Raw genomic sequence first — 13,465 nt, forward strand, 5'->3', positions numbered from 1 at the left:
TTAAAAAATGAAATGAAAACTATATTAAAATTTTGTGTCCCCCTTCCCCAAAAGATATGTTAAAGTCCCAGCCCCCAGGACTTTACAACGTGATCTTATTCGGGGAAAGGGTCTTACAGGTGTAATTCCTTACGATGAGATCAAGGTGGGCCCAGAGTCCAATATGACTAACGTCTCCGCCAGGAGGTCATTTGAAGATGAAGCAGAGATTGGAGAGATGTGGCTCCACATCAAGGAGCACTGAGGATGTCAAGGAATGCCACCATCGGGCGCTTGAGGAAGGATTCTTCCTAGGATCTCGGAAGGAGCGTGGCCCTGCTCGCCCTCGATTCTGGACTTGAGGCCTCCAAAGCTGCGTGACAACAGATTTCTCTCGTTTTAAGCCTTCCGGCTTACGGTACATTTGATGGCAGCCTTGGGAAATGAATACAGATGCCTTCTAGACGTCCAACTTCTGGAGTTAGAGCTACAGATGTAAATGAGGAGATATCATTGCGACACGATGAGCAAAGAGACTAGACTTCACCCTTCAGCAAAGCCCAACAGTCTCCTGTCCACAGGAGTCACGTGAACAGGAGCCGATGACCACCTTTGAAGGAACGAGATGGCTTACATTCTGAGACACCTGCACAAATTTCAGAAGAGCTGAGCGGACCGCCACAGTGTCGGATTAAGTCAAGGCCACAGCAAGAACCATGGGCAGATGAAATCACCATGTAATGGTAGACCATGAAATGGTAAAAACACAACATACTATTTGTGATCCAGTAAATATAATAAAAATGTCTTACGTGGCGAAATGCAGCCAGTAGTATATATAATGGTAACTGGTGACCTCAACATTTATCAAAGTGACAGAATTAAATATGAGAGAACTAGACAGAGCAGTAGCTCGGATGATTCAGTAACTACAACAGAATTAGCAGGTATAAACGGAGAACAGTAAGGAGGGGGACAATGAACTTCCTTTGCGAGTATACAAGTGTCCCCAATAAAAAGTCATCAAATTCTAGGGGCGCCTGGGTGGCTCAGTCGCTTAAGCGTCCGAATCTTGATTTTGGCTCAGGTCATGATCTCATGGTTCGTGGGTTCGAGCCCCACTTCGGGCTCTGTGCTGACAGTGTGGATCCTGCTTGGGATTCCCTCTCTCTCCCTTTCTCTCTGCCCTTCTTCTGCTCTCTCTCAAAATAAATAAACTTTTTAAAAAAGCCATCAAATTCTAGAGCACACAGTCATATTCTTACGTCCAAACCACAATAATAACAAAAAATGAACAAAGAGGAAAGGTCCCTTGAAGTAATCAAAACTTATAAAGCATCAAACAACATGGAGGATGGAATTCAATTCAAGACGTGTCAGACCATTTTCGCAGTGATAAGGGTAAATATAATACCTCAATTTGTAAAAGGCTGTCTTAAATTAAAAATCACGTCCATTAGCCTCTAGGGTGCGAGAAAAGTCTGCCTGGGAACAGCATCACCCATCTGATTGCTGGGGTTGGCTTGGTGGATAGGTCAGGCCCAGCCTGTCCCTCCGCAGAGCTCGGACTCCATCCGGAGGGAGGGGGGTGGGCTCTTCACGGAGAAGCTGTTGCCCACTCTCACAGAAAACGTACTACATTTTCTTCTGTCTTTCTAAAAAGTCCCCTAACCCTTCGAGGTGCCCATTTCTAAAGAAATCTCGTTGCATTTAAACTCCAGGGCCAAATTTTTATTCCAGCAGCCCGGGAATCAGATGAAAAACTATGTCCAATCCATTTATAACAAACGATGATCGTCAGACTCAGATGAGTGTCAGTGGGTGTCTGGCGGTGGTAGGGATTTCTTGCCTCTTCTGGGAGATGAAATCTCTCGTTATGGCATTGTTATGTCACCAAAACACAGAGCCTGCCAAGCCCCAGCTTAGACATTTATGTGGGTTTTCCCGAATTCCCTTCAGCAATTTAAATCCTAGATGTTATTGCCAGCTACCAGGGAATTAAATAGGGAATATTCAGGAAATATAAAGTGACTAGCAGTTAGCGTTGCACAACCCTTTCTCATGGGCATTTTCCAGGGCTGGGAAACAGACTCGAGGGTACAGTGGAACACAATAAAACGTTCACAGACATCCTGAGGTTCAGACTCTACAGACAGATGGAGAAATTACTGGTCCTGTTCCTGGAAGGACTGAATGTTTTCACAGTAAACCTCTTTGCCTGGGGCTTTGTTCGCTCGTATCTTAGAAGTCGTGATTCAGTACAGTTGGAATTGTGCATGAGCAGAAGTCAAGATTTCAGTTTTATGGACACACAGTCACCTCTCTCTCCGAAAAATAATGAACTGCTAATCACCTGAAACCAAGAACTGGCCTCAGAAACGCACTGAGACCTTCCCATTCAAACCTGACATCCCGCAACCATTTGAGATTGTTATTACTACACTTGAGTGAAAGACAGAAAATCGAAACAATACGTGCGAATTTGGTGCCTAAAGAAAGGACGGGGACAACATTAAGAGACAAGCAAGCGTGGACCTTACTCCACCGTGTGACAAAGCTGTAGAGCTGACAGGACCCAGGAAGGGAGTGTAATTCTTAGAGGAAGAAGGGACATGGACAGCATCAGCTAAGATCGTGCTCCCGTGTGTAAAAATGGAACAGCAAAGGCCAGAAAACAGAGAATGTGCCTCCTTGAAACGGACTAAAAAGATACATTGCAAAAAATAGAAAGTAGAGGTTTTTGGCCAGGATCCCTTACATCTGGAATCTCCTGTTTTTTTCAGCATAACAGGAATCAAACCCTGTTTGTGAAAACTTCACTTTTAAAACAGGCATGTTTTATCTTAGACTTTTCAGTATTAGCGTGTGCATACTCCCAACGTACGGAAGTTGCGAGGGATGAGAATGTTTATTCTCTCTCTCTCTCTCTCTCTCTCCTTTTCCTCCTCCTCCTCCTGCCTCTACATATATGGAACAATAAAACTTTAAAAGCATACTTGTAATTTTTGCTAAACACATTTATCTCAAGTTTTGTGACCAATAATTCTACAGCAAGGAAGTACCCATCTGTGAGATATCATTGTATCTGTAAATGTCTCGTTTCTTCAGGAGAGAAGACCTCTATCTGCAGTCTACATTTGCGATGTTCTTTCTTATTTTAAGCTGTTGATAATAAGGTGTTTAACCACAAAATAAGTATCACGTGCTTTCTCTGTCCCCATGCATCCCGTAGCTAACAAAAACAGAGGGGGGGACTCAGAATCTATAAAATCCTGCTTCGGTGAAATGTCCTCTGTACCTATGACCCCATCTCACAAACTAATAAGCTGTATAACTACATGCTAGTCTGTCCTCCAGAATACACATCAGAGCCAGATGGAAATTCCACTGACCAAATTAAAACACACTAATTGGGCATCAAATTTCTCCCAAAAATGTTCCTTCCCAGCATCAGAGATGAGGTATCGTGTGGGTGTCGGATGTACAGCTAAGAGGAAATTCATTCTTTCTGTACAAATAAATCATTCAAATTCACTTCACTGAACTCTCTTATTGGCTCCTAGAAATGATCGAATGTAGGATGTGGGAAATGTAATTGCTCACACATCCAAAAGGTTTATTCAGTGAATGGAAACAAGAATAGTGGAAACAAGACAGCTAAATCATTTTTTAGATAAGATGTGTTCCTTTGCAAAACAATTCTAGAAAATCAAAAGCTACATCTGGGGTACAGATGGATACAGATGCTCTTAGCTTCAAATGGATGTATGCAAAAATCTCTGTTCAAATACGCTAAATGTTTTAAACAATTGATCTTAAGGGGCGCCTGGGTGGCTCAGTCAGTTGAGTGTCCAGCTTTGGCTCAGGTCATGATCTCGCGGTCTGTGGGTTCGAGCCCCACATCGGGCTCTGTGCTGACAGCTAGGAGCCTGGAGCCTGCTTCAGATTCTGTGTCTCCCTCTCTCTCTCTCTCTCTCTCTGTCCCTCCCCCACTCATGCTCTGTCTCTCTCCTTCTCTCAAAAAAAAACATTAAAAAAAAAAAAAGAGAATTGATGTTAAGACATTCCATTCTAACATTAATTCCTAGTTCATAGTATCACCAAAAACAGACTGTATAAAATTAACCCTATAGTATAGGGGCACCTGGGTGGCTCAGTCAGTTAAGCATCTGACTCTTTGTTTTGGCTCAGGTCATGATCTCATGGTTTGTAGGATCAAGCCCCGCATGGGGTTCTGCACCCACAACACAGAACCTGCTTGAGATTCTCTCTCTCTCTCTCTCTCTCTGCCCTTCCCCCATGCTCTCTCTCTCTTAAAAGAAATAAACATTTTTTTTTTAATATTTTTTTAACGTTTATTTATTTTTGAGACAGAGAAAGACAGAGCATGAACAGGGGAGGGTCAGAGAGAGAGGGAGACACAGAATCCGAAACAGGCTCCAGGCTCTGAGCTGTCAGCACAGAGCCCCACGCGGGGCTCGAACTCAAGGACCGTGAGATCATGACCTGAGCCGAAGTCGGACGCCTAACCGACCAAGCCACCCAGGCACCCCAAAAGAAATAAACATTTTTAAAAATATATTTAAAAAAAATTAACGTTACAGTTAGGAATTCCCACCAACATAGGCAGCTCCATGAATTGCAATGAATTTTCCGGCTATTGTACAATTCTCATGATGATTCAAAAATAATTGAACTTCCAAATTTTTTTCAGAATAGTTGACCTGACCTGAAAGCCACTGATAATGTTTACAGAAGCCTTAAATAGCTCAGTATTCCTCAGGTCAACGTCAACATCAACAGTGACAAATCACGTTAATAGCACATACCCTTGATATGATGTGATAAAAAAGACACTTTACTTCTATGATCTTCCTCTTTTAAACCAAAAGCATTACGAGAAAAACATTACATAAATTCCAATAGAGGGACATTTGACAAAATACCTGACTAGTCCTCCTCAGAACTGTCAAGATGATCAAAAACAAGGAAAGTATGAAATTGTCACAGCCAAGAGGAGCCTGAAAGAGACATAACAACTAAATGTTATACGGTGCTGTGGATGGGCTCCTGGAAAAGAAAAAAGGCATCATGTAAAAACTAAAGAAATCCAAATGAACAATGGAGTTCAGCTGATTATAATGTGTCACTATGGGGGGCGCCTGGGTGGCTCAGTTGGTTAAGCTCAGCTCAGGTCATGATCTCACAGTCTGTGAGTTCAAGTCCCGCATCGGGCTCTGTGCTGACAGCCCGGAGCCTGGAGCCTGCTTCAGATTCTGGGTCTCCCTCTCTCTGACCCTCCCCCATTCATGCTCTGTTTTTCTCTGACTCAAAAATAAATTTAGAAAAATTTTAAAAATATTTATAATGTGTCACTATGGGTTCATTAATTCTAAGTAATGTTAACCAGGGGAGAAACTGGGTGCTGAGTATATGGGAACTCTGGACTGCTTTCTCAATTTTCCTATAAATCTAAAACTGCCCTAAAAAAATAAAGTCTATTTTAAAAATATTTATGGCTTTTGTTTAAAACGTCATAGCTTTGGAGCACCTGGGTGGCTCAGTCAGTTAAGTATCCAACTTTGGCTCAGGTCATGATCTCAAGGTTCGTGGGATCGAGCCCCACGTCGGACTCAGTGCTAAGAGATCAGAGCCTGGAGCCTGCTTTGGATTCTATGTCTCCCTCTGTCTCTGCCCCTTCCCCACTCACACTCTGTCTCTCTTTCTCTCAAAAATAAATAAACGTGAAAAAAAAAATTTAATGCCATAGCCTCATGTCTGCCACTTATCTGTAAGTGGTTCAAATAAAAATGTAAATAATGTAAAAGAGTAAAACAAATGTAATAATTTGTAATAATCTGTAACTACCAATAGCCTACTGTTGACTGGAAGCCTTACCCATAATGGAAATAGTCGATTAACAAATGTCTTGTAGGTTATAGGCATTATATGCTGTATTCTTTCATTTAATGTTTATGTATTTATTTTGAGAGAGGGAGCACAAGTGGGGGAAGGGCAGAAGGAGAGGGAGAGAGAGAGAACCCCAAGCGCTGACAGTGCAGAGCTTGATGGGGGGTTCCATCTCACAACCACAAGATCATGACCCGAGCCAAAGTCAAGAGTCAGATGCTTAACTGACTGAGCTGCCCAAGCACCACTATATTTTTACAATAAAGAAAGCTAGAGAAAAGAAAATGCTATTAAGAAAATCATAAGGAAGAGAAAACACATTTATAGTACTGTACTGTATTCATCCAAAAAAATCCATGAACCTGCATGCTTATATTTTCAAAACTGTGTTTTTCAAGGGCCAACTATATTGACTATATAAATAATAATAATAATAATAATAATAACAACAACTTCCAATTAGTGGTGCTAAAGAAAGAGAGATTAGAATTCCAAATAAGAAAATAAAAATTGGAAGGCAGTGATGTGAGTTAACATGTTCTTAATCATTCCTTGTATTTTTCAGAAAGGTAAAGATATTAGCTTTAGACTTTACTATGTTAAGTATGCATTTTGCAATTTCTAGATAGCCATTTAAAAGGAGAACTAGAGAGTATAATTTTTGAATTGAGGGATGGGATGAAAAAAAAAATGTAATGACTACCCAAAAAGCAAGAAAGAAGAAAAAAGAAACTTCTTACAGTGAGACAAATAGAAGGTACAAACTTACATGATAAAAATAAGTTATAATTGTCAGTAAGTATATCAGTAATCACAATAGATCCAAGTGAAATAACTCTCTACTTAGAAGACAAATTAAAAAAAAAAAAATCTCTGTGCTTTTTATAAGACACAGCTAACATTAAGGAAACTCAAAGATTAAAAAGAACATTTTGGAAAAAGATTCACCAAAATACAAACTAAATGAAATCCAGTGTGACTATAGCAATACCAAACAAAACAAACTTTAAAGCAAAAGTTATTACTAGTAGAAGCTCATCATACATTAACAGAATGTTCAATTTACCAGACAGGTTTAACAATTCTAAACTTGTATGCACCTAATAACATAGCCTCAAAATATCTAAGTAAAAATGTCAATAATATTAGCAGAATAGAGTGAGGGAGAGTAGACCAACAGCCAGGGAGAATAAATAAAATAAATGGAAGCTACGATGATGAGCTACCCAGATCCCCCTGGAGGGCTGAAGTCTTACTTCTGGGATTAGACCCCATACTTCTATGATTGCTGCCAGAAAATAGTCCTTACCTGTCAACCCTCTTTAAAGAGTGTCTCAGCTAAATAAAATGGCTTTGCCCAATATTGCTCTTCTTCCCAAGGGCAACCCACATCCAATGACTGGCCAGTGGGGGTGGAAGGAATAAAGATCCAGCTCCCTTGCCTAAGTTGGGACAACTCTAGAGGACCAATCCAGCTCCAAATCTTTCCATAGGATCAGCTAAGGCCTATCTTGGATCTGTACCACAGCTCAGCTTCTCTTTCTGCCCAAATCTGCTCCTTCCTCTTCCCTTCAATAGATTCCAAGAGTATACTCTAATAAATTATCCTTCATCCCAAAGCCTGTTGCCCAAGGAAGCCAATCTGCAACAAATATCCAAGGGGGGGTGGGGGAGTACTGGTAAGAAACTGAAAGCATGGGGCGCCTGGGTAGCTCAGTCGGTTGGGCGGCCGACTTCGGCTCAGGTCATGATCTCGTGGTCCGTGAGTTCGAGCCCCGCGTCGGGCTCTGTGCTGACAGCTCAGAGCCTGGAGCCTGTTTCAGATTCTGTGTCTCCCTCTCTCTGACCCTCCCCTGTTCATGCCCTCTCTCTGTCTCAGAAATAAACGTTTGAAAAAAAAATAAAAACGAAAATACCTTTAAAAAAAAACAAACAAACTGAAAGCATGGAATAAAAGTCAGGAAAGAAGATATGGCTATAATTAGATTTGGGCACAATTCATATAGACGTGATAATAAAAGTTTAGGAATTGAATGTGATGGCTTAGAAACAGATAAAAATAGCTCCAGAGGATGCCTACAGCTAAGCATCCTAGAAAAAGAAGACTAGAAGACTAAGGAGGACTCAGACGAGACACCAGAAAGGTATGATAGTGTAGTGTCATCAAGGTCAAAGAACAGAAAGCTTCAAGGTGTAAGTTACGGGGTCAAATGCTTATCCTATAGATAATGAAATTGTTGTGGATACTTGATGTATACCAAAAACATCCATTTCCCTCTTCTCCTAGTCCGTTGTCCAATTTGACTGTAGGAGATCACCACCCCTTCTCTGCATTTAGTTGATGTGCTTCAGGTGGAGCTAAGTCTACCCATGGTCCCAAGGGTGGCCTTGCACCCAGGCTCGGCCAATCAGAGCATTCGTTCCCTGTCCCTCCATTTGAACTAGTGAGAAGCAGGCCCAGGTTTTGGTTTTTGTTCAAACCATTAAATAAGCTTTTTTTTTTTTTTTTTTTTTTTAAATTAAATGGCCCAGGGTTTGCTGGCAGCCATCTTACCTCAGAGCTGCGGGCAGCCATCATGCCACCGAAGAACCTCAAGATGAAGTCACTACAAAACAGGACAAAGCCAAAAGTTAGGGAAAGCCCAGACGTGGGTGACGTTATTTGAGCACCTAAATAAAGCAGTGCATGCAGCCACTAAGACTTGTCCAGAACTGAAGCAGTGAATTCCTTTTTATTTTAATGAATTTGAGTTGGATTTTTCTTTCTTTCTTTCGTCAATGTTTCTTTTTGAGAGAGAGAGAGACTGAGAGAGTGGGGGAGGGGCAGAGAGAGAGGGAAACAGAATCCGAAGCAGGCTCCAGGCTCTGAGCTGTCAGCACCCAGCCCAATGCGGGGCTTGAACTCACAAATCGTGAGATCATGACCTGTGCCGAAGTCCAACGCTTAACCGACTGAGCCACCCAGGAGCCCCTGAGTTGGATTTTTTTCTGTCTAGCGCAGTAAAAAGGTGCTGATAACATGAGGATAGATATTCTACATATTCAATTTCACATTCTACTTTTTACACCAAGCATTATAATGGAAGAATTTGCAGTGGTTGAGAGCAACTGCCTCGGTTTAAGCCCACAGTTACCAGCTTTGTAACCTTGGGCGTATTACTTCACCTTGTTCATAAACCAGGCATAGTAACAACATGCACTTCACAGGACTGTGTGAACGTTTAATTAACTCTTATAGGTAAAGCCCTAGAACGGAGCCCAGTTCCTAGCAAATGCTATAAAAGCGTTAGCTACTATTAGTTATTATTCCTAATTACAAAATCTTCATAAGGATCATTTTAATAGCTGAATAGATATTCGATATTTTACATGCCAGCTGTCCTACTAACAGGCCAGGTTTTCACTATTATGAACAACACTGCTTTGAGCAACTTTGAGCAGAAAGCTTTCTCTGTTTATGATTATTTCCTCAATGTATCACTAGTGAAAATACTGGCTCGGGGGCACCTTGGTGCCTCAGTTGGTTAAGTGCCTCCAACTTCAGCTCAGGTTATGGTCTCATGGTTCCTGAGTTTGAGCCCCACATTGGGCTCTCTGCGGTCAGCACAGTGCTCGCTTCCGATTTCTGCCTCCCTCTCTCTCTGCTCCTCCCCCCTTGTTTTCTCTCTCTCTCAAAATAAATAAACTTAAAAAAAATACTGGTTCAAAGAGTCTTTGATTCTCAAAGATTTAAGGAGACAGAATCTAGTCTTGTTATGAAGACTTTTTTGCACTTTATATAAATTAAGTTTCCCATATGCTTGTCTATAATCCTACCGCTGAACGTTCTCTGAATGTTTCTCTTGCTCACTACCCCGAACCTGGTATGGACTGGCACATAGTAGGAGTTCAATAGATATTTATTGATGAATGAATACATGTATGAATCAATACAGGTGGAGCCCCAAGAAGTGTTGGGATTCACTGACTTCTTACAATGCTACTGTACCTAGTCACTGGGTAATATCTCCTTGCCCTTGCCTTGCAGAGAAAATGGTAATGTTGCCTGTATTTAAAAGTTCTGCAGGTACTTTATGTACAAACTAAACCTATTTCTTAAAAGGACAAATGCCTGTGGGTGTTTATGAATATGAGTTTACAAGAAGGTGCTCATAGATTTGTGGCCGCTTGTTATCTTCCCTTCAGAGAGGCTGAGAGTCTCCCATCCGTCGGGTATCTCCCCAAGGATGGCTGGTGCTTGATATTTCCCTATGGCAGACCCTCGTCTTTGGCTTAAGGCTTTATAGTCTCTTAAGTGGAAATACTACAGGAAAAGTGAGACAGTTTATCTTAGAAATCGTTTATGCTCCTGAAATTTAACAAATGAAAGCACCTCCCAGACAAATTAAATCATGTATGTTAATAAGCGATAGAGAATTTGGGAATCTTGCAAAGAAAGGTGTCAGAAAATCCCTCAACGAATTTACAGCAATAACAGTGAGAATAGCAATGATTTAAAAAAAAAAAAAAAAAGGACAGTTACTGTTACTGAACCCTGACTGGGGCCAGACCACGTTCTAAGCACTTCCCAAGTACGATCTCATTTATCTGGCCAGGAACCCTGCAGAGTAGGAACCGCTATTATCACCATCTTACAAAAGGCCAAGTAAGTACTTGAGTCACGGCTGAGACAGTCAGGATGTAAACCCCAGGGTCTGCGTTCCTCATCACCGCACCAGATTTTTTTATTCTCATTTTACACAGAATAAAAGAAACTATCTGTGACCAAGGGATCCATTTGGTAAAATAATAGCAAGTTGTTTCAGAACTAACTCCAAAGGGGTCCACCTCTCCAAAGTTTCTTTTTTCAATGCAACAGTTTTGCTCCCCACAGGTACTGTGTTTGCTGAACGGTTCACTGTGTCTGTGGGCAGAATACTTCATCTCTGTGGGTGGCAACGAAAGAGTGAAGTATATTTCTGTAATCTCTTGGTGAAGAGGTGACATTCATATTTTTAATTAATTTCTTTTTAATCAATTTATTTATTAATTTATTTATTTATCTGGCAAGGGACTAGAGCACACCCTACTGGCCAGCTGATGGGAAATACAGCATTTGCTTGGGGGGGAAACGAAATGTTAAAATCTGAAGATAAAGTCAGGTTCATGTTCAAAAGAAACCCGAAAAGCATCGTCTTGCAAACATCCACATATTCAATTAACGTACGTACGGGACACTGAAAAGTTTCTGATAGTCATAAGTTCCAGAAATGGACTAGAACAAGAAATACAATGATCACCAATCACATCAAATGTCTGTTAAGGGAGAATCAGGTAAATGAAAAGTGGTTCAATTTAAATATAAACAACTATACATGCTATGGAGGCAGTTAAGCCATGGCCCTGACACTGAAACAAGAAAATGATCAGTTAAAACCAGTCTGTTCATGGGGCACCTGGGTGGCTCCGTCAGATAAGCATCCGACTCCTGATTTCGGCACAGGTCATGATCTCACAGTTCTTGAGTTCGAGCCCCACATGGGGTTCTGCGCTGACATGCAGAGCTTACTTGAGACTCCCTCCCTCTCTCTCTCTCTCTCTGCCCCACCACCCCAAAAATAAACATTAAAAAAAAAAAGCCTGCTCATTCTTCATGGTCTGCATATCTGCAATATATACCACATACACTTTTCTTTTTTTTTTTTTTTTTTCTTTTAGGGTAAAATCTAAGAAGGGGGAGGAGTATCCCTAACTACAGAAGGGAAAAAATGGAAGTTGTAAAGAAATCTTTTCCCGTGCAATTTTCCAAATGGCTGCTACAGTTGAAAGCTCAGAGGAGACGTCCACTGTGCTGTGGGACTCTTCGTGAATGAATCTCGGCTCTTATCAGCATGGATGTTTTATAGTAACCCACAAAGTTTATTGGATATATATCTGTGCCCAGATGTCTCCAAGCCATAAAGTGGCATACTAGTAAATGACCTATAAGAAATGGAATCTTTCCATTGTCATGTTTTACTGCACATTCAGCCATAAATTAGTAAAAAAGGGAAAGTGCATGGTCACATTTATATCATGAATAGACAAAAGTAAACGCTCTAGAACTAAGAGGGTAATCCAGAAAGTGTCTCACTTTAAAACATTTAACTGTTTCTACGGTTAAGACAAAACCGTCTATAATCAAGAAGAAAAACACCAAAATATGCATCTTCTGCAGGATTCAATAACATTCAAACATAAATTTGGATGGGCTGAAAGGCGCCTGTCCAGCATTGGTATTGCTAGACAAGAGAAAAAGGAACAAAATCTTTAGAAAAGCAGTATCTGTGATTCTACGGTTTCTGAGCCAGAACGTCCCCTTGTTCTCACTCCAAGGACAGCTTCTTCTTACACTGAGAAATGGCCAAGTGCAAAGGGACAATTTGGGTCAATGTGATGTAAGTCTAACATTTTAGATGTTATGTTTAGTTTTTTTCATATTAAAAAATAATCAGCTAATATAAATTCCTTGGGAAGTGCTTCAAAATTAAATGGACTGTGAGAGGTGGAAAAAAAAAAGTCTGACTTTCAGCTTCTCTCTTCCTGGAGACAATTTAAAACAAGTTAGGTTCAGTACAAAGAGGGTATTTTCCCCCTAAAGCTCTAGTCTAGTGTTCTAATCTGTTAAAAATCAGTGAATGATCGCCTGATAAACACAATATGCTAATATTATTGCAAGCTGCTTAGCACCTTCCCTTTAAACTCTTCCCTAAATACAATATCATTGACAGGACAGTATTATTACAAAAGATCACCAATAGACTATTAGATAAAAGATTTGTGGGGTAGGAGTCTCCTCATGTAATTTAGCCACAGCCGAGAGAGCTATATTAAATGAACATAACTAGAAGCCAAATCCAGTAAGCTATCAACTATAACTGGGTCTTCCCCCCAAACAAATAGACATAGCTGTTTATTTTGCGCGTTTAACATAGATTAGAAGAGGGGCGCCTGGGTGGCTCTGTCAGTTCAGCGTCTGATTCTTGATCTCAGCTCAGGTAGTGATCTCACAGTGCGTGAGTTCGAGCCCCACATCGGGCTCTGGGCTGATGGTGTGGAGCCTGCTTGGGATTCTGTCTCTCCTTCTCTCTGCCCCTCCCCCCCGCCCGTGCTTTCTTTCTGTCTCTCTCTCTTTCTCAAAATAAATAAACTTCAAAAAATAAAATAGATCGGAAGAAAGAATGGATTAATCATATATTATACTCACGTGATTTTATGATTTTTGACAGCTTACCAAAACGGGACACCATACGGTTGACAACCGTAGAGCGAGTATCCCGTGGATCTTCTTTCTCTAAAGAAGGGGTGGGTTTGATGGTTGCTCTGGCAATTATCGCTGTTAATGAATAGGGGAATGGAAAAGCATGCCAATAAGGCCAAAGCACAAATTACAACTGTATTGTAGTGGCTTGAATTAGCGTAACGAGGGTTCCTTTCGGATGAAACTTGAGTTCATCTAGGTCCCCATTCAGTAAACGCTCTGCACTATGAGGTCTGAAAAGATGTTCTCTGGCAAGTTCTCAGGCTAGTTCTTTTTATACACTGATAACAGCATATG

General features: G+C 41.0%; 1 protein-coding gene across 1 annotated transcript in view; it reads right to left on the reverse strand.

Annotated features, from left to right (window-relative positions):
- The window catches only part of LOC109274046 (translation initiation factor IF-2-like), a 19,490-nt gene continuing 6,025 nt past the window's right edge, over positions 1-13,465 (reverse strand). The window contains exons 3-5 of the mRNA XM_053899174.1: positions 13,115-13,243; positions 8,444-8,495; positions 1-466 (exon numbers count right to left, since the gene is read on the reverse strand). Of these exons, the coding sequence (XP_053755149.1) occupies positions 13,238-13,243 (6 nt within the window). The 3' untranslated portion in view covers positions 1-466; positions 8,444-8,495; positions 13,115-13,237. The remainder of the gene's footprint in view (positions 467-8,443; positions 8,496-13,114; positions 13,244-13,465) is intronic.

This window comes from Panthera pardus, unplaced genomic scaffold (genome assembly GCF_024362965.1).
Source record: "Panthera pardus isolate Hobbes unplaced genomic scaffold, ASM2436296v1 HiC_scaffold_11, whole genome shotgun sequence".
Classification (NCBI taxonomy): Eukaryota; Metazoa; Chordata; class Mammalia; order Carnivora; family Felidae; genus Panthera; species Panthera pardus.